At 46.3% G+C, this 27,973-nt stretch overlaps 1 protein-coding gene across 1 annotated transcript; it reads right to left on the reverse strand.

Annotated features, from left to right (window-relative positions):
* Sdhb (succinate dehydrogenase complex iron sulfur subunit B) lies at positions 1-27,918 on the reverse strand. Its single transcript, XM_027951924.2, has 8 exons — positions 27,699-27,918; positions 19,188-19,315; positions 11,100-11,185; positions 8,163-8,299; positions 6,832-6,948; positions 3,420-3,521; positions 1,966-2,088; positions 1-206 (listed from the first exon to the last, which is right to left on the reverse strand). The coding sequence occupies exons 1-8, from the start codon at positions 27,768-27,770 to the stop codon at positions 129-131; spliced, it is 843 nt and encodes a 280-aa protein (XP_027807725.1). The 5' UTR covers positions 27,771-27,918; the 3' UTR covers positions 1-128.
* Positions 27,919-27,973: the final 55 nt, after the last annotated feature.

Below are 27,973 nucleotides of genomic sequence, written 5' to 3' on the forward strand. Positions count from 1 at the left end.
TGATTTCTTATAACTTTTATTATACATGCCGTATTCATGGAAAATCAAGACCTTCAAAGGAAATCAAGTTAGATATGAGCCACGTTCAGCTCTGAGCTGGTCAGAAGCCGCGCTCAGCAGGGATACGGCTAAACCGCAGCTTTCTTCTCTTTGTAGGTCGCCATCATCTTCTTGATTTCAGCAATAGCCTTCCCTGGATTCAGACCCTTAAAAAGGAAGGAAAATCAGTAACAAAGTCGGTGAGGAGGATGGGAGGACCCTGGAGACCCTGGTGGCGCCTCCCTGGTGGGCCCAGAGTCAGGGAAGGCCAGTGCCTGATTCCCAGAAGCCCCGTTCTGGGCTAAGCTCCTCCGAGTCCTCCCAGGAGGCCCCTCCAGTGGGCCAACAGGGCACAGTCATGCTCACTGAGAGCCCAAAGACACCAGGGCAGTGTCCCTTCTCAGACCACAGGCCAGTGTCAATATTAGCCAGACAACTTTTCAGGTCCTTTCCATTGTTAGTGAACCAGCAGCAGCAGCAGCAGCAGGCGGAGCACGTGACAGCCCAGGAGGCGCCGTTAACCCTCACACACCTCCTGAGCCACACACCTCCAACACCAGGGTCCTGCCTCAAGTGCGGCCCTGCAGCTGTGACCTCTGTTCTGCAGGAGGCACAACCCCCCCCCCGCCCCAAGGCCAGCTTCGCAGACGTTGGAAGGACATAGCAAGCACGTGGAAAACTAGACAAGGGCCTGCCGGGGTGGGGAGGGCCTCCTCATTTTTATTTTGTTGGCACTGGGGACTGAACCCAGGGGCACGTCACTGTTGAAATTGGCTCCCCGCCTTTTTGAGACAGGACCTTACTAAATTGCTGAGGCTGGCCTCAAACTTGTGAGCCTCTGTCTCAGCCTCCCGAGTTGCTGGGACGCAGGCTGACCTCCGTGCCCGGTGAGCCCTCTCATTTAGGTTAACTCTAACCCTGAAATTAAAGTGTTGCAAGAAGAAAGGAAGGTGGGTGGGTGGGGGGAGATTTTAAAAGAAAGGAGATTTTAAGAGAAAAAGAAGAAAGACACTTTGTACACGGAGAGGGAATAATCCCCAACGCCTCAGGTGAGTGTGACAAGAAAGGAAGCGACATGGCAAAGGCTGGAGCCCTGTCCTCGCTGCAGCCCCACAGCTGTCCTGATGTTTGCTCAGAGAGGCCTGAGGCACGGGTGGGGCTGCTGGGAACACAGTGGTTTCCAGGCAAGAAACAAGGAAATTGCCCAACTGGACGTGTGGGGGGGCAGGCTGCAGTCTTTTAACAGCTCCCTCCCTGGCTGCCCTGGAGTGTCCCCGCGGCTGTCTCTGGGCTCACTGTGACTGTGAGGGAAACTGCTCTTCCCTCGGGCTTGGCTCTAGGGCAGCTGTGTTGGGAACCACAGGACCAGCACTGGCAGCGGATCACAGGGCAGCCCATCACAGCTGCTGCCCTGTCTGATGTGGGCTGCATGAAGCCAAGCTGGGCCACGCGAAGCCCTTTCAGAAACTCTGAGAGGACAGGCGGTGGCTGAGGCCAAGCGTGCGTGGTGAGGTGGAGTCCAGGCTAGGGAGAGCCGAAGGCAGCAGGAAGAGGGGGCGAGGCCCAGAGAACCGCAGCTCTGAGCCAGAGAGCTCTGCGGGGTAGAGGGGAACCGGCTGGAGCCGGAGGGGAGGTGGGGAGGGACTGGTGCCCACAGCTGCCTGTTCTGATGGCTTCCACCTCTGGATCCTTGAAGTCAGCTGACTGCAGGTGCCTGCCTGTGGACTCCTACAGCACTCGGCTCCCCCAAGGTCCTTGTCCTCTATAAGTAAAGCCTATTCCTGGAAGTGCCCGAGGGACTCTCTGGCTGAGGCCACAGACACTCTGGAGCCTCTCCATCTCCAGTGACCAGGTCTGCTCTCTGCCCATGGCCTGCGCATGCGCACAGCTACTCCTGAGGGGGGCTGAGAGGCACCGGCCGCATACCTTGGGACAGGTCCTTGTGCAGTTCATGATGGTGTGGCAGCGGTACAGGGAGAAGGGGTCTTGCAGCTTGGCCAGGCGCTCCTCTGTGAAGTCATCTCTGGAGTCGATCATCCAGCGATAGGCCTGGGAAGCCAGGGGAAGATCAGCGGAGTTGTCACCTTAGAAGCCAGAGCAGCGCTCTGGTGGCCCAAGGGCCTTGGCATGCAGAAGAAGGGGCTCCTCTGGGCCCAGATGCTTTGACCCTGCACTCTTTAATTCCTGCCATCTTTCAAGAAAGGCTCCCAAGTTCTTCCCACCTTGCTGGGTGATCCCCAGGAGCCTTTCATCCCTGGTAATTATACGCTATTGGGCGTCAGCTCTTCTCGTTATTTTTCATGCTGCTCAACAGTGTCCCACCCAGATCGTAATTACTGAGGGTGGGGACTGTGGCACATGCTTTTAATCTGTCTTCACAGCACCCAGCTGTGCCAGACTCTGTCACTGAGTAAACCCATGACTTAACAGACCTGTCTAGAGACAATATTTGTCCCATTTGTTGATTCTCTCAATTCCTATATCCACCCCAGCAACCAGAGATCAGAAAGGTAAAATTGGATCAGCCAATTTTACCTTTCTGATCAGCCTGGGCTGCTCCAGTGGCACCACCGAGAGCTCCGAGGTCCCCGGCAGCTCAGGTGCTCTTGTGCGAGCGGCCCACACGAGCTTCCCAGGCCCCGCGGCAATGCTGCTCTTGCAGCCACGCATGGCTCTTTATGCAGGAAAATAAAAAATGTGAACTTGTCTTTTTTCCCCCTTCAGTTACTTGGGATTGAACCCAGGGGTGGCCCACCATTAAGCTGCATCCCCAGCCCCATTCACCCACTTAGCTAATCTAACCTCACCTACCTTATTTGATCTAGGAATGATACTGGGGATTTGACCCAGAGGTGCTTTACCATTGAACTACATCCCCAGCCCTTTTCTGAGACAGGGCTCACTAAGTTGCTTAGGGCCCTGCTAATTTGCTTAGGCTGCCCTCAAACTTGTGATCTTTTGCCTTAGCCTCTGGAGTTGCTGGGATCACAGGTATGTGCCACCACACTGGGCAAATGAAATTATCTTTTGAGTTAAGAGTCTGTGAGCTGGGCACAGTGGTGCCCACCTGTAATCCCAGTGACTCAGGAGGCTGAGGCAGGAGGATTGCAAATTCAAGGCCAGACTGGGCAATTTAGGGAGACCCTGTCTCAAAACTTTTATAAAACGGGCGATGAGTGTGGCTCAGTGTAAAGGCGTGTCAACGTGAGGCCAAGAGTCACTGAAAGCCAGTGACCCACGAAGCCAATCACCCTGTGTGCTGACTGCCCATGGACACCATCCTACCCCTCAGAATGGTGGCCTCGCAACAATCTCCTGTCCTCTTCTGTGTCCAGAAGTCTGACTTTCGCTCTCTCCTATGGCAGGGGAGGGGTACTCACCTGCATAAGAACTGCGGGCCCCAAGTACTTGTCTCCATTCCACCAGTAGCTGGGGCAGCTGGTGCTGCAGCAGGCACAGAGGATGCACTCATAGAGCCCGTCCTGTGACGAGAAGAAAGGGCAGTCAGAGCCTGGTGGCAGAAGACGTTGTGTCTTTAGTGATGAAGTGTGATGTTGGGGTCAGGGCATGAACAAAGGGGTGTGAATGTTCTTGGCAAACCTAAGGAGTGTGTGCAGAGATTTGTCAGGTTAAAATAAAAAGGCCTTGTAATTAGATACAAACATCCGCTTGATTAGAGCCCAGGGATCTCAAGTATGAGCACACTGAGCCTTTATTAAACGAGAATCCTTCACTGATATAAAAAATCAACAAAGACCTGAATAAACTTACCACCTAGCTAGCATCAAGTTGAAAGTGCAGAAGTTAAAACAGTGCCGCGCTTCTGCCCTTGGCCTGGCAGAGACCACGGGCATCCTAGGGGAGCACCAACCTCGTCCTCAGTTCCAGCCAACACTGACGGGCTCCATGCTTTACCTGGGGCCCAGCTGAGGAGCACAGCGCGCCTGTGAGGCGGGGACTGCGGACTCCCACTCACAGGTAAGAACCAGGCTGGGCGAGGCAGCTGGGGCCTGCGGCCAGGCACACACAGCAGAGCCAGGAGCAACCCAGAGCTCTGTCCCTGGCATCCCTGCTCTCTTGTGGCATCAGCTGCCACACAGGCTCAAGATGCCCAAGAAATTCTAAAAGGCCACTTTCTAATTTTAGAAACAAAATAGATTAAAAGCAGCAAAACAAAAGGGACACACTGACACTGAGGTGAGAGCGGACAGGAGGGGAGACAGTGGTGGTCATGTCTGACTCAGGAGGGTGCATGGGTGCAGGCTGGCCCCCGGGCTCCAGAAAGCTAAGGTCAGAGAGGCTAAGCTCAGGCGGGGTCAGACTCTTGAACCCACCCAAGCAAAACTCTGTAAAAAGAATTTACTGAAAATCTGGGGCAGACTTTGAAGGATAAAGATATTAATCTAGCCTTATTTATAATAAAAGTTTAGAAGCAATCTCACCATTCAACAGAGGTGGACGGCTGAAGAGCAAAAGGTACCTACTCCTAGAGTAGCACAAAACTGTTGGATTAATGCCGACAAGAATTAAAAAAAAAATTTTTTTTGGTTTTAGTTGTTGATGGATATTTAATTTATTATTTATTTATTTATTTTGCTGAGGATTGAACCCAGTGCCTTACACATGCTAGGCAAGCGCTCTACCACTGAGCCACAACCTCAGTCCCTGACGAGGATTTTTTTAAAAATATTTTTTATAGTAGATGGACATATACCTTTATTTTATTTTTTATGTGGTGCTAAGGATTGAACCCAGTGTCTCATGCGTGCTAGGCGAGTGCTCCACCAACTGAGCTACAACCCCAGTCCACAATAAGGAATTTTTTAAGAACATAGGTGAGTCTGGCACAATAGTATGAACCTGCAATTCTATGTAATCTAGAGGCTGAGGCAGGAGGATAAAAAGTTCAAGGTCAGCCTGGGTAACTTAGCAAGACTCAAAGGAAATTAAGAAAGGACTGGGGATGTAGCTTAGTGGTAATGCACTTGCCTAGTATGTGTCAGGCTCTGTAATTCTAATGACTTGGGAAGCTGAGACAGAAGGACTGCAAATTTGAGGCCAGCCTCAATAATTTGGTGAAACCCTCAGCAGAGCTGATGTAACTGGGAACATGAAATGACTAGTTGGGAGAGAGGGGCTGGGGGAAGTGCAAGGCTCTCTGGCAGTTAGAAGTGGCAGTGGACAGAGCTGTGCCCCAGTAACAAGGCACTCTCAGGAGTGGACATGAAAGGTGAAATTCATTTATTCATTCCTAGAACAATTTTTACCCCACTGTGGTCCTGGGGATGGAACTGAGGACCTTGTGCTTGCTGGACAAGTACTCTGTGACTGCGTCACAATCCCAGCCCTCTTTTGTTTTGAGACAAGGTCTCCCTAGTTGCCCAGGCTTGGACTTCTGATCCTTCGCCTCAGCTTCCAGAGTGGCTGGTATTACAGGCGTGTGTCCCTCCACCCAGCTTTTTGCCTTTTTTTTTTGGTGGTACTAAGGATTGAACCCAGGAGTGCTCTGCCACTAAGCTACAACACCAGCCCTTTTTTATTTTAGTTTATTTTTTTGTGGTGCTGGGGACTAAACCCAGGGCCTTGTGCATGCAAGGCAAGCCCTCTACCAACGGAGCTGTGTCCCCAAGCCCTAGCCTTTTTTATTTTGAAACAGCTTTGCTAAGTTGCTGAGGCTGGCTGGCCTTGAACTTGTGATCCTCCTGCCTCAGCTTCCTGAGTAGCTGGGCTTACAGGCTGTGCTACCACCATGCCTGGCTTATACAACTAATACTCATTAATAAAACACTGTGCACCAGGGTCTAGAGACCCAGAAAGGAATAAGGCCCTGTTCTTGAGATGTGTTGCTCTGCTAAACAGAGGCACGTACGTCATTCTCCTAGGGAAATGGGAGGATTGTTCAGAGCAGCGACTGTGAGGCAGTCTGTGGCCTCAGTCCCCTGCAGCTGGGGCTGTTTCTATCTGTCCCCTTCCCACCCCACCTCTCCACTAAGATGCAGGCAGTGAACGTGCAAATCAGAAGAATTCTGACAGGGGCAAAAGCACAGAAGAAGAGACTGAAAGCTTCTCCTGTTTAAAATTTTTAGGCTGTCTGTAGGAACAGTAGCCAGAGCCCACAGCCCACCACCCGAGTCGGGGTTAGGAAAGAACCGAGGGCGCTAATTCCACTTCTGCCCTTAACGTTTAGCTGCACCTGTAAGTTGGTGGTGACAGTAAGACTGCAACCAGGCATATGGGATATATTTCCTCACAGTGAGACCTCAGCCCTGCTTCAGGTATTAACTTATAAACACCAGGCACTTTTTTTTTTTTTTGGGGGGGGGTACTGGGGAATGAACCCAGGGGCACTCTACCACTGAGACACATCGTCATTCCTTTTTATTTTTTGTTTTGAGATAGGGTCTTGCCAAGTTGCTTCCGACCTCACTAAGTTGGTGAGCCTGGCCTTGAACTTGTGATCCTTCTGTCTCAGCTTCCAAGTCACTGAGATTACAAAGGTGTGTCACCATGTCTGGCTCAAGCCACTTAATATATTGGCTGAAAAAAGACAAATGTCTGGCCACCTACCCTAGGGGCAGGGCATGGGCCTGACAGCTCTTCAATTCACTCTGGGCCTTCACAGGCTCACATGGGCCCTTAGAGAAGGACTTTCAACACTTGGGCCAGATGCCCTTAAATTTTCTTTCCACAATAGGCTAAATGGTTTGCATCGTCCCCTGTTACTCCCCCAAGTCACACAAACATCTCTGCAATGAACCCCCTGAATCAAGACAATTAGCAGGAACCAATGACCAGTTTCTCACGATCTTCTATGGACTGCAGGTACTGCTGCTTGCCCTCCTGGGACTCATCCTTCTTCTTCAAGTAGGGCTCGATGGACTTGTACTGTGCATAGAAGTTGCTCAAATCCTGAGGTTAAGGGGGAGGAAGAAGAAAAGGATCAGATGACACCTCACTTCTCAGTTTCCCCCTCGCTGTGCTTCTTGGACACCACTTATTTTTCTGTAATAGACAGCAGAAGTCAGGCTCTTCCTGGACACCAACATATACAAAGGTCACAAAAGGAGAAATGGTCACTATTACGGTCTGGCTATGAAGAGTCCCTCAAAGAGTCATGTTGAAAGCTTGGTCCCAGCACAGCAATGTTGAGAGGTGGGGTCTTAGGAAGTGACTGGATCATGAGAGCTCTAACTGCTCTCTCTGCTTCCTAGCTACCCTGAGCTGAGCAGCTCTGCTCTATCATGCTATTTTGGCGGTGGGGGGTGGGGGTGTAACCAGGGATTGAACTCAGGGGCACTCGACCACTGAGCCCCTTCCCCAGGCCTATTCTGTATTTTATTTAGAGACAGGGTCCCACTGAGTTGCTTAGTGCCTCACTTTTGCTGATCTTCCTGCCTCGGCCTCGAGAGCCGCTGGACGACAGGTGTGCGCTACCGCGCCAGCGTTACCATGGGCTTTTGCTATGATGTTCTGCCTCACATCAGGCCAGCCACAGAGTGACCGAGTGAGCAAGATAGACCTTTCTTCCTTTAAATTGTTTTTTTCAGGTACTTGGTTCAGTGACAAAAAGCAAACTAACAGTGTCACAGTGTAAGCACAGTTAGAAAATCTGTCCCTTGCCTTTCTGAGGATTTGCCAAGGTCCTTTCCTTCCCTGTCTGCCCTTGCAAACAGCCAGCAAAGGCCCAAAGGCCAAATGGGTGGGCGGGAGGGTGGGAGCAGGAGTAAAATTCAAACAACTGTTGCTTTCCCAGCTGGCATTTCCCACCCAAATTCTTTGTAGTTATGGCCAAATCCTGCATTTCTGGGACCTATGCCCTATTATTCCCAAACAATCCTTACCAAATGAGCTGCTAGAGGATTTTCTAGGTATTTATCTTTTGCCATTTAAATTCATTAATTAAACTTGAACAGGCCACACTGTGTCAGACCTGGGAGGTTTCCCAATGCTCTTGGGGACATGGTGGTCTTCCTGCCATAACAGGAATACAGCCCCACCCAGCTCTACCTGGACTGATTGGAAAGTAGCTATAAAAACTGGAAAACAGCTGCTCTGAACAAGTGATTGCACCACTCACATCGACACCACCCCTGCAAACCCAGGAAGGAGCTGCGGCCACTCACGGGAACGAGGTCCTTGATCACGTACATGTGCGGGAGGGGGTAGATTTTTGAGACCTTGTTGAGGTCGGTGTCAATCCTGTGGGTGCAGGCGAGCGTGTTGCCTCCGTTGATGTTCATGGCACAGGAGCCACAGATACCTGAGGGGAAGACCCAGACTCAGGCCCGCGCCAGCTCCTTTCTCCTGGGCCGTCACTGCTCTACCACTGGGAGCAGCACCGACATGGGACATCTCTTGCCTTTCCTCTTTCCTCCTCCTTCCTGTCTAGAAGGTGGATTTCATGGCTGAAGCTCCCAAAACCATTTTGTGGCAACCTTGAGGTTAGAAGCCACACAGTGAGGACGGCTCTGCAGAGGGTCAGAGGGGCCCGGGGTGCTCCTGGCCCCGTGCAGTTCCCATATCAACCTCAGCTCCATGCTAGTCGTGCCCCCCTTACTGAGCCCCGGGGCTCTGTGCCAGGCAAATGCTCTATCACTGAGCGACAATCCAGCCCAAGAGTCATGTATCTTCAGAGAAAAACTGGCCGCCTTCTTTTCTTTTTTTTTTTTTTTTTAAGGCCCAAACTTAAATTCTAAGAGATGCAGTGCCCAAAGCTCATCGACACGGTCTTGGTCATCTCAAAGCTGAGGCCTCGCCACAGATCACCGAGCGCGCGCGCCCACTCTCTGTGCCACAACAGGCAGCACAGTGGTGGCTCTGAGCTCTACCCCGCGTACTGACTGAACACTCACTTTTCAAGGAGAAGCAGAACGAGCTGAAGCAAAGCAAAGCAAAGCAAAGCAAAGCAAAATAAGATGCCGAGCCAGGCCCGGAGGTGCACGCCCACAATCCCAGCTACTCAGGAGGCTGAGGCAGGAGACAAGTTCGAGGCCAGCCTGGGCAACTTAGCGAGACCCTGTCTCAAAATAAAAAATAAAAGGTCTGGGGATATGGCTCAGTGATGGAGGGTCCCTGGGTTCAACCCCCCGTCCCCACCACACACAAAATCACATGCCAACCAAGGACCTTGACAAGTGAGGTCTCTTAGCCTGGACTTATTTCCTGTGACACTGATACGGGCCTTTTCTCTTGGGAAGGTCATGTTAGGAAGAGAGCTAGCTCAGGCCCTTGAGTCCATGAAGCTGATCAACACCGTCCTGGTCATCTCAAGGTGAAGGCTCACCCTCACGGCCACACGACAAGCAGCACAGTGGTGGCAAGTGCTGGGAACTAGCTGCCTCCCGCTTTCCAAGCCCGGATTTGGGATCTGGAACGCACCCCCAAGGCCCACGTGTTGGAGGTCTGGTCTCCAGGGAAGAAGTGTTCAGAGGTGGGGCTCCGGGGACTGTGGGGCACAAGGGCTCTAGCCGCTGTCTCTCACTTCCCACCGCCACGAGGTGGGTGATTTCCTCTGCCACTACCTTCCACTGTGATGTCGGCCTCGCCACAGGCTCAGAAACAGCGGAGCAAGATGACACGGACTGAAAACGTAAGCCAACAAGGATTTCATCCTTTTTCCTTTAAGCTGATTTTCTCAAATACTTCATTACAGCAACAAAAACTGACTAATGTACCCAGTGAGCACCCGAGTGCAGACTGGGGTCTGATGGCCTTGGCTGACTCCTGTGTATCCTCAGAGAAGTCCCTTCCCCTCATCTGTCTGTCAGGGTAAACAGCAACACTCTCTCTTTGTGTCACCTAAAGTGCACAGAACAGCTGGCTCACAGCCTGGCCCGTGTTCACCAGGGCCAGTCTTCACAGCACCGTGTGTAATTCTGGTCACATCTGAGAACCCTTTTAGTTCTCTTTGAGTCATTTCAAGTTTTACTTTAAAAAAAATCCACATTTGTATGCCTATTATACTATCACTAGTAATTATATTTTTGTAATATATAAAATAAACATATAGCCATTTTAAAGTAGGAAATGCTGGTGTTCCCACTGTCTCAATAGCTCCCATGGCATCAGCAGTACAAGTCACCAGACCAAGGGAGACGCTGCCCCAACAATCTAGAGCATGCCTGCCGGGCTTCTATTCTCGTGACTAAAATGCTCAGGGGTCACTCCAGTCAAACTGGGCTAACTGGGCTGCACGAAATAACCACCAAGAGACACAAATACCTTTTTCTTTGGGGTCACTGTGACGGCTCTTCTGACCTTAAGGGTCCGCAGAAAGAGAGAGAGCGAGAGCACTGCTGACCCCTTTTATCGAGGAGAAGCTATTCAAATGAGGCAAGGGGTCACGTTTCAGGGGGCTGAGTATCTTCATGATGTCCACTGTCAGCAGGTTGACTGACACCTGGGTAGGCCACACCCAAGGGCACAGTAAGAGAAGGGGACATATACAAGGCACTTCCATGGAAGATTCTATCCTAAACATGGCAAGGGGTTATATTACAAAGGAACAGGTGAGCGTAGCTTCACCCATGGGGCTGTAGCAAGACACCGACCCTCGCACCCAAGAAGGGTGCCACATTTCTGCAACTGAGAGCCTCAGCACCCAGCGGGGGAGTGTAACTCAGTCACATGTAAGGTTGGCCTCCCACACATGCCTACTGTGCACACACAATGATGGCAGCCAAGAGGACGTGCATCACCCTGGGAGACAAGCGCAGGTGTGCACAGGCGTCAGCAGGAAGCCCGCCACCACTCCCTAAGCAGCAGTGAGCTCGGCAGTGCGTGTGGCCAGTAGCACATGCCCCCTCATCCCTGAGGCGTGTGCAGCTAACAGAGACCATGCGACAGAAAGTTCCTGAGGGAAAGCGAACTCAGGAACTGGAACCTGCCCCAGGGTCTAAATTTCAATTCAGTTACACGAGAAAAGGAAAGGTGACATGCAGCAAGGTCATACGGCAGAGCAGCAACTGTTTCCGGGATGTCTCCAATGCTTCATGTCGGCCCAAACCTCTCGGGAGAGCCAGAACATAAATGTCGGGGCCTAACGGGAATTAAATGCTTACCTTCTCTGCATGACCTTCGGAAGGTCAAGGTAGAATCGATTTCATTCTTAATCTTGATTAAAGCATCCAATACCATGGGACCACATCTGACAATAGAAAAACCTCAGTTGTACTTATGAAAGTTCAAAACTCCCTACCTGGTCATAACATGATCTGAGATACTTGGATATATTTATCATTCATTTGACCTTCTCAGATCAGACAAAAATATTTTCATAATTTTATCTTTCAATTTTTTTTTTTGGATCAAACCCAGAGGTGCTGTACCCCAGCTATAGCCCAGACCCTTTTTGTATTTTACTTTGAGACAGGATGCCCAGGTTGGCCTTGAACTTGTGATGCTCCTGCCTCAGCCTTCCAAGTACCTGGGGTAATAGGGGTGCGCCACTGCACCCAGCCTTCTGCTTTCTTCTTCTTCTCTTTTTTCTATCTATCTATTTATTTATTTTTATGTGGTGCTGAGGATCAAACCTCACACATGCGAGGTATCACTGAGCTACAATCCCAGCACCCCTTCTGCCTTCTTTTAAGGAAATATTTTTAGATTAAATATTTTTAGAAATGAACTTTAATTTCCTTACTTTTCAGTGTATTTATAATACTGTACCACTCCATATAATGTTAAGAACTCTTCTACTTTATAGGCTCAATTTACTTCCTGTTTCCAGCCCTTAAACTATGTCATATGCATTATATCTGTTATATGTTATAATTTTATTTTTAGTCACCATCAATTTTAATAAAATCCATTGTGTTTATCTATATATTTATTACATTTGGTGTTCTTCATACTTGAATTTCTACCTGTATTATTTTTCTTCAGTTTGAATAAATCTCCTCCTATGTTTTTTTAAAATATATTTTTTAGTTGTAGATGGACACAATACCTTTATTTTATTTATTTTTACAAGGTGCTGAGAATAGATCCCAGGGTCTCACACATGCTAGGTGAGTGCCCTACCACTGAGCCACAACCCCAGCCCTCCTCCTATGTTTTATGGAGGGTAGGTCTTCTGGTTCTGAAATCTTTCACTTTTTGTTTATTTGAAACTGTCTTCATTTTTTCATTTTGAAGGATCTTTTTTTTTTTTTTTTTTTCCCCTGGTGGACACAACATCTTTGTTTGTATGTGGTGCTGAGGATCGAACCCAGGGCCGCACGCATGCCAGGCGAGCTCGCTACCGCTTGAGCCACATCCCCAGCCCCTTGAAGGATCTTTTTTAAAAAATTTATTCTAATTAGTTATACATGACAGTAGAATGAATTTTAACACATCATACATAAGTAGAGTACAGCTACTCATTCTTTTGGTGGCACATGATGTAGAGTTACACAGGTCATGTAATTATATACGCACATATGGTAATAATGTCTGATTCATTCTACTATCATTCCTACTCCCATTGAAGACAAATTTCTGGCTATTTCTCTTTTAGCACTTGGGAGATGCCACGTCACTGTCTTTTGGCTTCTAGAGAATCTGATAAGAAGTCAGCAACTGTTAATCTTATTTCCCTGAATGCAATGTGATATTTTTCTCTCGTTCTTTCAAGATTTTCTCTTAAGTTTTGGTCTTCAGCAATTTGGATATCATGGATCTGGGTGCAGTTTTCTATTTACCCTGTTTGGGATTAACTAAGCTTCTTAATATATAAATTGTGTCTTTTGTAAGCTTGGGAAGTTCTAGCTATCAATTGCCCATTCTTCTCTATTATTTCTGGAACTCCAGTTACATGTTTGTGACTCTTTAACACTGTTCTATAGACCGCTGAGGTGCTTTTCTTTTTTAAGTCTTTCTTCCTCTTAGGATTGAATAATTTCTTTCTATTTATTTGCAAGTTCAGTAAATCTCCCTACTGAGATTTACAATCTGCTACTAATGCCAACCAGAGAATTTTCTACTTCAGGTACTGTATTGTTTTAGTTCTGGATTTTCTATTTGGCCTTTTCAATAGTTCCATTTCTCTGCTGAGATTTCCCATCTCATTATGAGCTTTTTTTTTTTAGCCTAATTATACAATTCTTGTTTGCTAAGTTCAACAACTGGGTTGCTTCCTGGCTGGTCTCCACCTATCATAACCAAGTCCCTAGACTGGGTGGCTTAAGCAACAAAAACTTCTTTTTTGTAGTTTTGGGGGCTGAAGTCTGAGATCAAGGTATGCCACAGTCAGCTTCTCATAAGGACATCTTCCTGGCTTGCAGATGGCCTTTCCTCAGTGTGTGCTTGGAGAGATAAGAAATCTCTCTCTTACATCTCTTCTTACAAGGGCGCCAATCTTAAGGGCTCCATCTTTACAGCCTCATCAAGCCCTAGTCACCTCTCAAATAGTTCATCTCCAATCACAATCACATTGGGGTGCAGGGCTTTAGTATGCGATTTTTTTTTCTTTTTTTGGTGCTGGGGATCAAACCCAGGGCCTTGTGCATGAGAGGCAAGCACCCTACCAACTGAGCTATGTCCCCAGTCCCAGTATGTGATTTTGGGAGACAAACATTCAGTCCCCCAGTCACCACCCATTATCTTTTTCTTAAATATGAGTCATGTTTCACTGTTTCTTTGTACAGTTAGCAATTCTGAATTATGTGCTATATCTTGTGAAAAACAGCTATAAGAGATATGTATTGTTTTCCTGATATGCGCTCGCGCACACACACACACACACACACATATATATTTTATTGTTTTAACAGATAATTAATATGACCGAATCAAGATCTGGGCAGAGTTCATGAACAAAATTTGGGGCTCCTTCTCCATGGTTCTCCTCTTTTTAGGATTTCTCCATTCTCCAGTTGTGGTGAAAGGGCCTCTGGTTGTCAAGCTACTGAATTTGTTTTCCGTTCTAGCTTTAGTCCTCACACTCCCCACTCTTGGGCCTACTCTTGGGCAAAAAGCATGTGACTCACCTAATGCCACTGCATTCTTCCAATGGTCAGCTCCCTACCTTTGAGTGCCCACTGCTGGTCACTTTCCAGTCCTCCTGGTAGTTGTTTCTGCTATTTTGTGCAGCACATAGTTGTTATTTGGAGTTAGTGTGATGAGAGCTACTATCCTATAATTGGAAGTGAACCCAATCATTTAATTTTTTTTTCTAGTTGTAGCCACATACTATAAGATTTGATTTGCAATGTTTTTATTTTCTACGTACTTGGAAACATTTTAATTTTTTTCCCTCAAATAGTTACTTGAAAGAATATGTTGTAAATTCTAGGCAGTTGGGATTTTGTTTTTAAATATGAATTCTTAATTTTATTGTATTATGGTCAGAAAATGTGGCTTGCACAATTTCCATTTCTTTGAATTTTGCTAAGGATTTTTAGTTGTTACATATTTGACAACTTTTGTCTATTTAAGAAGAGTGCTACCAATTCTACCTCTTAATGAATTTATGTATTGACAGTCAAAAATATACTTTGGCAAGGCATGGTTGTGTACGCCTGTAATCCTAGCAACTTGGGAGCCTGAGGCAGGAGGATCACAATTTGACTCAACATAAAAAATAAAAAGGGCCGGGATGTGGCTCAGTGGTAAATCTTTTGCCACACTCAAGACAAATATACAGTTTTTCACTAGTATGGCTTCTCTGATGGGTAAGAAAGTCAGAGTTTTGTTAGAAGCTTCTTTCCACACTTGCTGGGTTTCTCTCCAGGTGGGTTTTCCGGTGTCCAATGAGATGAACAAACAGTCTGAAGCTCTGATGACACTGAAGGCATTTAAAAAGTTGTCCTCTGGTGTCAATTCTCTTGCAATGAGGACTGAACAGTGCTAGAAAGTTCTCCCATACTCAATGCATGTGCAAGGTTTCCTACTTATATCACTCCTGTGGGTGATCAAGTTTGAGCTCAGATTAAGGGTTTTCCAAACTTCAGGGCATCTGTGGTTTCTCCTTTGGAGTGGCTGTTAGGGCAGCTTTCTGGGTAAAGCATTCTTATGCTTCCTATAGCTACAGGCTCTCTGTTCCCCTCTGAAGTCTGAGCTCTCATCAAAGTCTGAGATTTAGGGGCTGGGGATGTGGCTCAAGCTGTAGCGCGCTCGCCTGGCATGCGTGCGGCCCGGGTTCGATCCTCAGCACCACATACAAACAAAGATGTTGTGTCTGCCGATAACTAAAAAAATAAATATTAAAATTCTCTCTCTCTCTCTCTCTTTAAAAAAAAAAAAAAAAGTCTGAGATTTATCTAGGCTTCTTCATCTTAATGAAGTCTCTGATGTGTAAATATTCTTCTTTGGGTAGGGGCAGGTTACTGGGGACTGAATCCAGCGGTGCTTTACCACTGAGTCACATCCCCAAGTCTTTTTAATTTTTTGTTTTGAGACAGGGTCTCACCAAGTTGCTAAGGCCAGCCTTGAACTTGTGATCCTCCTGCCTTAGCATCCCAAGTTGCTGGGATTACAGGTGTGCACCACCATGCCCAGCTATAAATACATTTTTTAGTAGAATTAATTTGTCTGGTCAAGACACCTGTGAGGCTTCTGATGCAGGGGAGGGCTGAACTCAAGGGCTTTCTCACCCACATTACAGCTACATGTTTTTTCACCAGTGGCTGAGCTCTGGTGAACCTTTTATCACATACGCTGTATTTACAAGTGGCTCCAGAGTTCTCATTTTCTGTCCGGCAACAAAGTTCACACACACCTAGGAAGCCACTTTCACATGAGCCACTGAAGTGGTTTCTCTCTACTATGTGAATTTTCTGATGTACAGTAAGGTCTGAGCTACAGCTAAACTTCTCATACTGAAATACTTAGAAGCATGAGTGTGGGTTGCCTAGTACCTAATGAGGCTGGCACTCCTCATGCACTCCAAGCATCTACAGGGCTTCTCATCTGTGTGGACCCTGGTGCACAGTAAGGTCTGATTTCTGGCCAAAGCCTTTCTCATAGGCACCACACACATAGGGCTTCTCCTAGTACAAATTCTTTTATGTAATGATGAAGGCTTAACAATGTTGGGAACTTTCCTCACTCTTATTACACTTTCAGGGCCTTTCAGCAGGACGAGTTCTCTGGTGGTTAAGAAGATCTGATTTCCCACTAAAAGCCTGTCACAATCCAGACACTTAAGTGGTTTCTCATGATGTGAGAGCATCAGTGCCTTAGGAAGTGAGTATCTGGACTAAAGCATTTATAACACTCGCTACGCAGATATAGGTTCTCCCTGCGCGACTTCACTAGTGGAGAAGCAGAGCTCTGACCAAAATTCCGGCCACAAACGTCATATATACAGAGCTCTTCTCACATCTGCTGCATTTATAAGGTTTCTCATGCTGTGGATCCTCTGGTGGGAAACAAGTGCTGAGCTCTGGAGGAAGGTTCCTTCCCAGCGTAGGTATCTTACACACAGAAGCTCCGTTTCACACAAGTTTCATGATCCAGGCACTGGCACACCTGCTATCTATTCGAGTAGTCTGATGCACATGAATAAACTCCTTCTACTCTGAGGGTATCCTTGGACACACTTTCCTTCCAACTCTCTTCTGAAGTGTACCTTTTCTATGGCCCCCTCCTATGGAGATTTCCACTGGTATTCTTGTCACATCATTGCCTTGAAGCCATCTTCTTGATGAGAACTAGGAAAGTACACCTGTTCCGTGCCTTTCAGTCTCAAGCAGTTCACCTTTGCGAATTTCCCCAGCGTCCTGTACATGGATTCCTTACTTGGTATTTTCAAGCCACAAGAAGCCTCAAGTCTGGCTTCCTTTCGGCTCCAAAAGGTCTCCAGGCCAGGTCCACTCCCCACACTCAGCTCTCCCTCTCCTGCCTGGTGCTGTCCCTGGGCCTTGGAGGGCACTTCCAGGGGCCCACTGGTTCACTGCGGCCCCAGGCTCCACGGTGGGACCCCCACATCCAGAAGGAAGGAGAAGAGCCTGGGAGGCTGCGCAGAGCTGGGGCCACTCTGGCTGCACTGTCCATGAGGGCCACACCTTCACTTCATGTTTTATTTTTAGAAATGAAAACTTAATTTTACTTCAGACACGTCAATATTTTTAAATTGCTACAATTAGCATGCAAATCGTTTCTATTCAAATAAGTAAAAGAAAAAAATAAAAATCTCCTAAATAGTAAGATGGACACAATACCTTTATTTTATTTTATTTGTTATTTTTATATGATGCTGAGGATCAAACCCAGTGCTTCACACATGCTAGGCAAGCGCTTCACCACTGAGCCACAACCCCGGACCCAGAAACATTCTGTCTTAAAATAAAAATAAAAAGGGCTTGGGATGTGGTTCAGTGGTTCAACTGACTGTGGGTTCAACCCCCCCGCTACCAAAATAAAAAAAAAAATCTGGACCTGTGTGGTTTTCTATGGCTATTGGAGACTACAACACCAAACGCAGTGGCTTTAAACAACATAAATATGTTATCTTACAGTTTTATAGGTCAAAAGACAGGTATGGGTCTCATCAGACTAAAATCAAAGTGTCACAATTTATAGGAGCCATATTGTGGAACCAGCCTAGGTGTTCATAGTGGATGTGTCTGATATGTCAAAATACACATGGAGTCTAACTTCCCATTCTTGTGGTTGTAATGATGGAGTACACTGGTCCTGTATTCACATAGGAACACAGGAAAGTCGTGTCCGGTTCACTGTACTGTCTTGGTTACATACTTATAACGGACATAATAGAACAATGTAATTTGGTCAGTTTTGTTCCAGGATGTTTTCTTTCCCTCCTTCCTCCTCCTGGTCCCCTCCTCTAGTCTACTGGTCTCCTTTTTTCCTGTAGCTTCGACATGAGAGAAAACACATAACCCTGAACTTTTCTGAGTTTGGCTTATTTTGTTTAACCTAATGTTTTTAAGTTCCATCCATTTTCCTGCAAATGACATAATTCCATTCTTCTTTATGGCTGAATAAAACTCCATTATGTATATATACCACATTTTCTTAATCTGTTCATCCACTATGAACACCTAGGCTGGTTCCACAATATGGCTCCTATAAATTGTGACACTTTGATTTTAGTCTGATGAGACCCATACCTGTCTTTTGACCTATAAAACTGTAAGATAACATATTTATGTTGTTTAAAGCCACTGAGTTTGGTGCTGCAGTCTCCAATAGCCATAGAAAACCACACAGGTCCAGATTTTTTTTTTTTTTGGTATCGGGGGGGTTGAACCCACGGGCATTCAACCACTGAACCACATCCCAAGCCCTTTTTATTTTTATTTTAAGACAGAGTGTTGCTGGGGCCCGGGTTGTGGCTCAGTGGTGAAGCGCTTGCCTAGCATGTGTGAAGCACTGGGTTTGATCCTCGGCATCATATAAAAATAACAAATAAAATAAAATAAAGGTATTGTGTCCATCTACAACTTAAAAATAATTATTAAAAAAGAGCGTTGCTAAGTTACTGATGCTAGCTTTGAACCTGCAGTCCCCTCTTGCCTTAGCCTTCTGAGCTGTTGGGATTACAGGCATGCGCCACTGTGCCTAGACCATATCATTGTTAATATTCTAACCACACCTACTACAATTCCAGCTGGACTTATATTACCAATTTCTCAAGTTTATCATTACTATAGACTACACAAGCCCAGAAAGATGAATTATAACTAGCACATTTAATATTTTAAAATTGGTAATATGCTAATTCAAACACTATGCAAAAAGTCAATTGTACCAGTATTTCTAGAAAGTGGTTAACATTTTAATTTGGGGGAAGAAAAGTTTTTGCAAAGGTTAGGTTTCTTGCTATTTATCTTTTTGAATCAGGTACTTACCTCATTCTTGGTTTTTACTGTTTTGTTGTTGTTGTGCTAGAACTGAAATCTAGGGTCTCATGCATGCGGGCAAGTGCTCTACCACTGCGCCATAACATGCTGCCTCCTCAATTCTTGTTTTACAAATAGATGACAGATTTTGGAGGTGTCTGATATCAAAATTTTAAGTCCTCAAGGTGTGAAAAACATGTTCCTGAACCAAATCAAGAGCTCTCTTTTGGGCTGATGGTACAGATCAGAAGTGTGTACTTAGCACACATGAGCTCCTGGGTTTAGTATCCAGCCCTACTAAAAACAAAAACAAAACCAATCCCTTTCCTCCATCAAATACCTAGCAAGCATAGAGATACTCACTTGTTCAGATCAATTTCATAAGTCTGCATGTGAGGTTTATCTCCGGTCTTATCAGGGTCCCATCGATAGATGGCAAATTTCTTAATTCGAGGAACTGTGGCTGCAGCTGTCTGGGCCCCTCGGCAGGCCTCAAATTTAAAATGTTCACAGGAAGCGGGAAAGAAAAAGCAAGATAATTCAATTTAGCTGTCACAATAAACTACAGCACTGAATCTAAATCCACATATCACTCATACACAGCCTTCTTTAGAAAGGCACAGTTATCCAACATCCCAAGCACCTATGATATACCAGGCATGGTACTAGGGGCTGGGGACAGAGCACTTGTTAAAACAGAGAAAGCTACTGGGCGTAGTGATGCACACCTGCGATCCCATCTACTTGGGAGACAGAGGCAGGAGCAACTTGAGAGTGAGACCCTGTCTTAAAATAAAATTTTTAACATAAGGGCTGAGGACATCACTCTGAGGCAGAATGCTCCTGGGTTCAACCGCTAGTACTTCCAAAAAAAAAAAACCCCAAACAAACAAAACCCAAACACCTTCATCTTCATTCAACTTTGGCTTTGTAGTGAACAAGTGTGAAATGAAATATTCACAGGAAAGTGTAAAGTGTGATCCTACTGGGAGCCCTGGGGATACAGGAGGGACTTAAACCAGTGTAACAGATCAGAAAAGCCTCATCAAATGATGTTTAAGCACAGATGGGATTAGGAGAAAGGGGTGCTCTGGCTGAGGGAATGGCACACCTAAAGGCCTGCAGTGGGGAGTATGGTGCAGTATGAGGAGCAGAAGGCCGGTGGCCTGGGGAAGGATGGGGAGTGGCAGATGTGAGGAAATAAAATTTTTTCTTGTAAATACCAGAGACTGAATCCAATGGCACTAAATCATTGAGCCACATCTCCAGCCCTTTTTGAGATAGGGTCTCGCAAAGTTGCTGAGGTTGGCCTTGAACTTATGATCCTCCTGCCTCAGCCTCCCCAGCTGCTGGGATTACAGGCATGGGCCACTATGCCCAGCCTTAAGCTGAATTTTCATTTTATCCTAAGAGCAATGAGAAGCCAGCAAAACTTTTTAATCAAGGCAGTGACATAATCAACTTTTTTTCTTTTTTTTTTTAAAGATATCACAAAATTCTGAAAGTAGAATTTGTCCGGTTAGACCTGGAGAAGCTAGTGAGAAAGCTACTGCAGTTATCAAGACAAGATGCTGGAGTTTTAAAACTCAGTAGCTAAGCTGTCCCCAATCTGCAGTGCTTGAAACTCTCCCATTTAAGCAGAGGCCACATTAAGTTTTGCTGAGTTTATGCTACAGGGATAGGGAGGGGAGGGGAGGATCTTGTCAGTCCCACTATCAATTATAAATTGAATCCTCAATTTGTTTTTTAAAAAATGCAGATTATACTTCAGGCCAGCTAATTCTTTCATAAACTGTCAAAAAAAAAAAAAAAAAGTAGAAATTCCAAAGGTTGACTTATTACAAAAAATAAAAAAGATATTTGCTATTTGCTGGTAAAGCCTCCAATTAACTAAAGTTAATTTGAAAACATGAATTTCAGCTTTCAGTATGAAAGAAGAAAAAGTATGAAGAAAAAGTGAAAATGAAAGCTAGGTTTTACCTTATCACAAAACTGGTTAATTCACTAACAAAAGGAAAGTTGTGTCTAGAAAGGTACATTTTTTTTTTTATCAAGAACTATGTAATGTTTTGAACAACCAACAATTAAAAAAAAAAAAAACAGAAAGAAAGGTACATTTTTCACTAGGAATCCCATTTAATAAGACATGAGTATTTGACTGATGCCACCTTGTGGTATTTAACAGGAAGTAAAAAGAGGAAAGAACGGAAAAGAATAGCTCCAGCCAACCTTATTTTCTTTCCCTGTGGTACGGGGATTGAACCAGGGCCTTACATATGCTAGGCAAGGCGCTTCCACTGGCTGTATCCCAGCCCCCCAAGCCAACTCTGCTTGCTTAATTGCCCTTAGCCTTTTGCTTTGGTTAGATTTACTAAGGCATAATTCATTCTTATAAAATTTACCAATTTTGAGTGTACAATTTGATGGGTTTTGACAAAGTAATATAACTACCAAATTGTAGAGCACAGTGGTGCACACCTGTAAACCCAGTGACGCAGGAGGCTGAGGCAGGAGGACTGCATGTTCAAAGCTTCAGCAACTTAGCGAGGCCCTAGGTAACTTAGGGAGACCCTGTCTCAAAATAAAAAATAAAAAGGGCTGGGAATGTGGCTCAGTGGTTAAGCATCCCTGGATTCAATCCTTGATAACAATAAACAATATATATATATATATATATATATATATATATATATAAAAGCACTGGGATATGGCTCAGAAGAGCACCTGCCTAGCATGTGGGAGGTCCTGAGTTGATCCTCAGTACCATGAAACCCCCATAGAGATTAAACCCAGGGCCTTTCACGTGCTGCCATCACCCAGTCAGTAAGATGCTAAGCAGTACCTGGCTCAGGCACTTTCATTCTTTTTTTGATACCAGGGATTGATCTCAGGGACGCTTGACCACTGAGGCACATCCCCAGCCCTATTTTGTATTTATTAAGAGACAGGGTCTCACTGAGTTGCTTGGTGCCTTGCTTTTGTTGAGGCTTGCTTTGAACTCCCGATCCTCCTGCCTCAGCCTTCCAAGCTGCTGGAATTACAGATGTGTGTCACTGTGCCCAGCCATTTTTTAAAAATATACTTTTTACTTGTAGATGGACACAATACCTTTATTTTATTTGTTTGTCTATTTATTTATTTATTCATATGTGGTGTGAGGATCAAACCCAGTGCCTCACACATCTAGGCAAGTGCTCTACCACTGTAGTGACAGCCCCAGCCCCACACTTTTATTCATTTATTTGTTCATGATGTAATTATTAAGTATCTACTATGTTCCAGGGACTATTCTGGTTGTTGGGAATGAAGTACAAAACAGACGCACATTCCAACTTCACAGAGTTTACACAGTGACTAGGGGAGGGATCCACAAAATCTACAGTACATCAGGCAGCGACAAGAGCACAGAGGAGGAAAACAGGAAGGGGTACGGGGTCCTGGCTGTGAGGCTACAATTCTAAATAAGGTGGCCAGGAAAGACTTCACCTAAAAGATGTATCTTAAAAGGTGGCAGTTAAAAAAAAAAAAAAAAGGTGACAATTTAAACCTGAAGGTGAAGAGGCTAAACAAAGACACATCTAGGGGATGAGCAAATCAGGCACAGGGGACATTGAGTACAAAGTCCAAGGTAGAAACAGGTTGGAGGAGCAACAGGCTAGTGTAGGGTGTGGGAGGCCGCCATGTCATGTAACCAGTGTTTTTCCTTTCCTGATTGGTTGAGGTGCTGTCGGTCATCCCCCCCCACCACCACCCCATGATCTGGCTACTCTTAAGTAGCCGAAAAGACGGTAGCCCCGATCTTGAGGGTAGAAATCATGCAACCAGATATGCCTTCCTGCAGCCCCATGGGTTGAGCTATGCTCGCCTGTTCCTTTGTGATATTAACCCCTTGCCCTGTTTGGGATAGAATGTTCCATGGAAACGCCCTTTGTGTGTCCCCTTCTAATACTCTGCCCTTGGGTGTGGCCTCCCTAGATGTCAGTCAACCTGCTGACAGCAGATGTCATGAGACTAGACTCAGCCCCTTGAAAACTGACCTCTGGCCTCATTTGAATGGCTTCTCCTTAATAAAAGGGGTCAGCGTGTGTGTGTGTGTGTGTGTGTGTGTTTGTGTGTGTGCGCGCGCGCGCGTGCGTGCACTCTTTCTCTCTTTCTGTGGACCCTTAAAGTCAGAGGAGCCGTCACAGCCTCCCCAAAGAAAAAGGTATTTCTGTCTTTTGTTATTTAGCGCAGCCCAGTTCCCCTGAAGTGACCCCTGAGTGTTTTAGTCCTGTGCAACACGGCAGGTGGCGTCCCTGGGTGGGCAGGTTTGAGTGTTTAAGTCACTGGGAACTCGACAGTAGGGCAAACGGGGTGAGTGACAGGGACAAATACAGACAAGATCAGGCAGTTAATGGGGGGCCTGTAGGGATGCTGGCTTCTATCATGAGTAAGATAAGAAGCTATTAGAAAGTTCTGAGCAGAGAGATGACACTATCAGACCTAAATTTTGGAAAGATCATTTTGGCTACTATTTTGAAAATTAACCATAGAGGAGCAAAGATGGAAGTAAGATAGGGAGAAGATGTAAAATTCAGCCAAGAGACCATGGTGGCAAAAACCAGGCCAGCAGCTGTAGGGTGTTTGAGAAGTGATCAGTTTAGGACAGAGCTGACTTGAATTTGTTCACAGACTGGGGGTGAGGAATAGTTATGGGTTTAAGCAGAAGAACTGAGCTGCATACCAGCTGAGATTCGAGGAGCAGGCAGATGTGTGTGGTAGGAAGAGAGCAAGACTGGGAGAGGAAGTTCCAGATGTACTATTAGATGTACATGTGGAGGTTCAAGAACATAACCCAGTGGCCACCTGCAATTGGAGATCTGGGCCCAGGTCAGGGCTGGAGACATAAATTTGGGAGTTATTGCCAAATATAGGCAGGTTGTATCTATAAAGCCCAAGAAAGGATCTATAGAGAAGAGGCCTAAAGGGTGAGCTCTATGGTCAGAGGTTGGGTGATGACGGGAAATCAGCAAAAGGGGACAGAAAGACAGCCAAACTGGGCGAGGTGGTGCAACCTGTAATCCCAGCTACTTAGTAGGCGAAGATATGAGGATCACAAGCTTGAGGCCAGCCTCAGCAATTTAGTGAGACTCAGTATCAAAAAAAAAAAAAAAGGGGGCGGGGTAGTGGAGGGTTTTCTCAGTGGCCCTGAGTTCCATCCCCAATACCACAAGAAGGAAAGAAGAAAGAATGCAAACACACAACAAACAAAACCCAGAGACCGGGAGCCAGGTGCAAAAGTGTTTTGTTTTTTTAAATTTGTTTTTAGTTGTCAAAGGACCTTTACTTGTTTATTTATTTATTTATTTATATGTGGTGTTGAGAATCGAACCCAGGGCCTCACACACTCTAGGCAAGCGCTCTACCACTCAGTCACAACCCCAGTCTGCAAAAGTGTTTTGAGGAGGTGGGAATGACAGTGACAAATGCTTTAGATAAAATATGAGAACTAAGATCTAATGACAGGATTTAACACGGGGAGGTTATGTGAACTAAATGCAGATAATTTCAGTGAAGTCATGACTACTATTGGTTTGAAAAAAAAATGGGAGGAGATGAATCTTGGACAGTGAGTTTAAACATCTCTTTTGAGAAATTCTCTGCAGAGCTCTCTTTTCCACAGAGGTTACAGTTTGGTCGCAGAAAAAGGGCTTGTGGCTCAGTGGCAGAACACTCATTTAGCATGTGCAAGGACCTGGGTTCGATCCTCAGGATCACATTAAAAATAAACAAATAAAATAAAGTTGTAGTTGTGTCACAACTAAAAAATATTAAAAAAAAAAAAAAAAAAGCTTGGAATCCAAAAATATTTGAATTTGAATTCTGGTCCCAACAGTTACTCCAGGCTGGTAGGTAGAGACACACACACACACACACACACACACACACACACACACGGCTAATGTTCTGACAGAGGACAAACTGATCATGCAGGAAAGGGGAGAATTACTAGAGGGGCACCTCTTAATAAATGAGAAAGGACAGGGTCTAGGAAGGTGTGAGGGGCTGGCCAGAGGAGTGCTGCTAGTTCTGCCACGGTGAGAGGAGGAAAGGGCATATGTGGGCAGAGGCAGGGAAGTGGGCCAGAGTGTGAGGTTACCTTCCCAGCAATTTCTACTACAAACCCACAATGGGAGAAGACCGAAACCATTTCTACCTTCACCTGAAAGACCAGTGACTATTTAAGGCAGAGAGTACATTTCTAGAGAATCTTGGGTGAGATTAACTTCATAGTTTACAATTTAAGCAAGGTAATCAACAACTGGACTGAAACGGACTGTGGAGGAGGATGAATTCTGGATCACACTGAAGGCTGGTTGCTGTTCCTCTAGGAAAGCTTCCTCAGGGAGCAGGCCTGGAGATGTGGGCAGAACAGATAATGATGTGGAAGCAGAAGAAGGCGGCTGGGAAATGGAGAGGAGGAAGGCAAGGAGGTCTGAATGTAGATAAGGTACACAAGGTGCAGGCTTATTTCTGAAATGTGAGTGGCACTGGATCAAATCCAAGCTTTACCACCTGCTAGCTTTGTGTTTTCCAGCAAATTAACTTCTCTGATTCTAGCTCCTCCTCTATAAAGAGGAGGGTAGTATTAATATCCACATAAAATAAGTGTGTGGGGGGGGTCAAGCTCCTAGCACAGCCTAGAAAATAATTTCTGCTATTCAATATTGACAACATTTTCAGACTTTGCATTATTCTGACTGGCAGATAAGTATCCTAAGCCCTGCCAGTTCTAGGAACAATGAGATGCACAGGTGGTTCCTGCCCTACAGGAGTTCATAGTCTAGATGAAGAAATAAGGCAACACTAACAACAGTTAATATATTACAGTTCAACACAGGCAGAGTTGTGGTTCAGTGGTACATACTACGCATAAATGAGATTCAGACCTAAACCTGTGACCCACAGAAACATATCAAGCTCATTACTGGATTCTTCTGAGGTGGCTTTTGTAAGTATAAATGTGCACTTCTACAAGGGGAGAGACCTATTCTATTTCTGTTGAGGGGGCAGTGCAAAGGTGTCACCTGAATCACAACACTGACCTATGAAACCAGCCTTTTCTACAGTCCCTGGGCGGAAGAAGAGCCTGAGCTTTTGAACTCACTCTCATTGGCAGGGCTCTCAAAACTTAATTGCTTCCTCAGCAACTATAAAAGGAACATAGTAAACAAGATCATTCTGAATCATCAATTAAAGGCTCAGAAGACATAGGCCCGAGGCTCTGGTAGGCATCCTTTTTCCCTAACCCTCCTTTTCAGAAAGAAGATGTGAAGAGTGAATGACTTGCCCAAGTTCACATAGAACACAGGCAACATGTACTACCTACGCAGCCACCGCAGGCACTTGAGAGAGATTGTCACACAAATGCAAGAGGGGGAAAAAAACTATCATTTCTTGTACACTATGAGCCATGATCTATGCTAAGGAGTTTTTCAGGTATTATGTTAACCAACTGGCCTGGATTTACAAGTTCTTGGCAGTCATATTTTTGGCAAATAAAACTGGAGCCTCAGGCTGGGGATACAGCTCAGTTGGTAGAGTGCTTGCTTGCCTTGCATGTACAAGGCCCTGGGTTCAATCCCCAACACCACCCAAAACAAAACACACAAACAAACTGGGCTCTCAAATATTTTCTTTTAATATTTATTTTTTAGTTTTGGGTGGACACAATATCTTTATTTTACTTTTATGTGGTGTTGAGGATGGAACCCAGTGCTTCATGCATGTTAGGCAAGCACTCTACAACTGAACCACAGCCTCAGATCACTGAGCCACAGCCTCAGCCCTCAAATCTTTAAAAAGTTTTCTAGTCTTTAAAAAGGAGTTAATAGATCTTGTTGCATAACTTTTTTGTCGTGGTTGTTGTACTAGGGATTGAACCCAGGGGTGCTTAACCACTGAGCCACATTCCCTGTCCTTTTTATTTTTATTTTGAGACAGGGTCTCACTAAGCTGCCCAGGCTGGCCTGGAAACTTCGGTCGTCTAGCCTCAGCCTCCTGAGTTGCTAGGAGTACAGATGTGCCACCACACCTGCAGTACTGAGGTGTTGAGGAGCCCAGAAGAGGATGCAGACTTGTGATCTGTAAACCCTTAGCTCCTTATGTAATACCTAGGGGCGATTTCCCTTCCCCTTCTCCCATTCGGAATGCAGATCAGAAGTGTGCAGTTCCATGACGATACAGGGGTGTGGGAAAACCTATCGCTGCACACATAAACGAGAACACCACTAAGCTCTTCACCGCCGTTATCTCATGCCAATCCTGCGGGGCAGGCAAATAAACACCTGGGTGCCACTGCTTTAAGGAACTCAGTTCAATAAAGGGGAGGGAGCCCCGGTTTCCGTCCCCCGGCTGGCGGTGCATTTCCCTCCACCGTCCACCCGACCTCTCCCCACAATCCCGGTCTGGTCTCTCTTCACACGTCGTCAAGCACCTTCTACCCTGAGCGGCTTCCCAGTTCCCACCCCCGACTCTCCGCAGGTCGATCTTTCCCACGGAGGCTGTAGTTTGGTAGCAGTAAAAGGGTTTGGAGTCCAAATATTTGAATTAAATTCTGGTTCCAACGGTTGCTCGCCTGCCATGTGACCTTGAGCAATTCAAGTCCCTTCTTTGAACTTTTTTCCTTCCATAGCTCTAAAAAGTCAACTCCGCCCTGACACCAGCTGTCGGGAGGCGCAGCGTAGCGGGCAGCGACGCGCCCAGCCGAAATCAAAACCCGCGCAGGTGGGCGGAGGTCCTGCCCTGGCCGCCTCCACCTCCCCGCGGCCCCCTCAACTCCGGGCATCCTCGGCAACTCTCCCGCCTCTCCACTCCCGCGGGACCCAGGCTCACCTGCAGGCACGCTCCACCGAGCGCGGTGGCCGGGAACCGGCGCCTCAAGGAGACCGCGACCACCGCCGCCATCTTGGCTCCTGACGTCAGCCCCACCCCTTAACCCCGAGGTCGCTCTCTGCCGACGTCCCGTCGAACACCGCGGCGCTGAGCCGGCGTCCCCCGTGGACCCGCTAGCCGCGCGGGAGCCACCGAGTCGGAGGCGGTTTCGGATCCCGGCGGGAGGAGGGAAGGCGGAGCAAGGCAAAGCAAGCGTGCTCAGTAGCGGCCAGCAA

This window comes from Marmota flaviventris, chromosome 10 (genome assembly GCF_047511675.1).
Source record: "Marmota flaviventris isolate mMarFla1 chromosome 10, mMarFla1.hap1, whole genome shotgun sequence".
Lineage (NCBI taxonomy): Eukaryota > Metazoa > Chordata > Mammalia > Rodentia > Sciuridae > Marmota > Marmota flaviventris.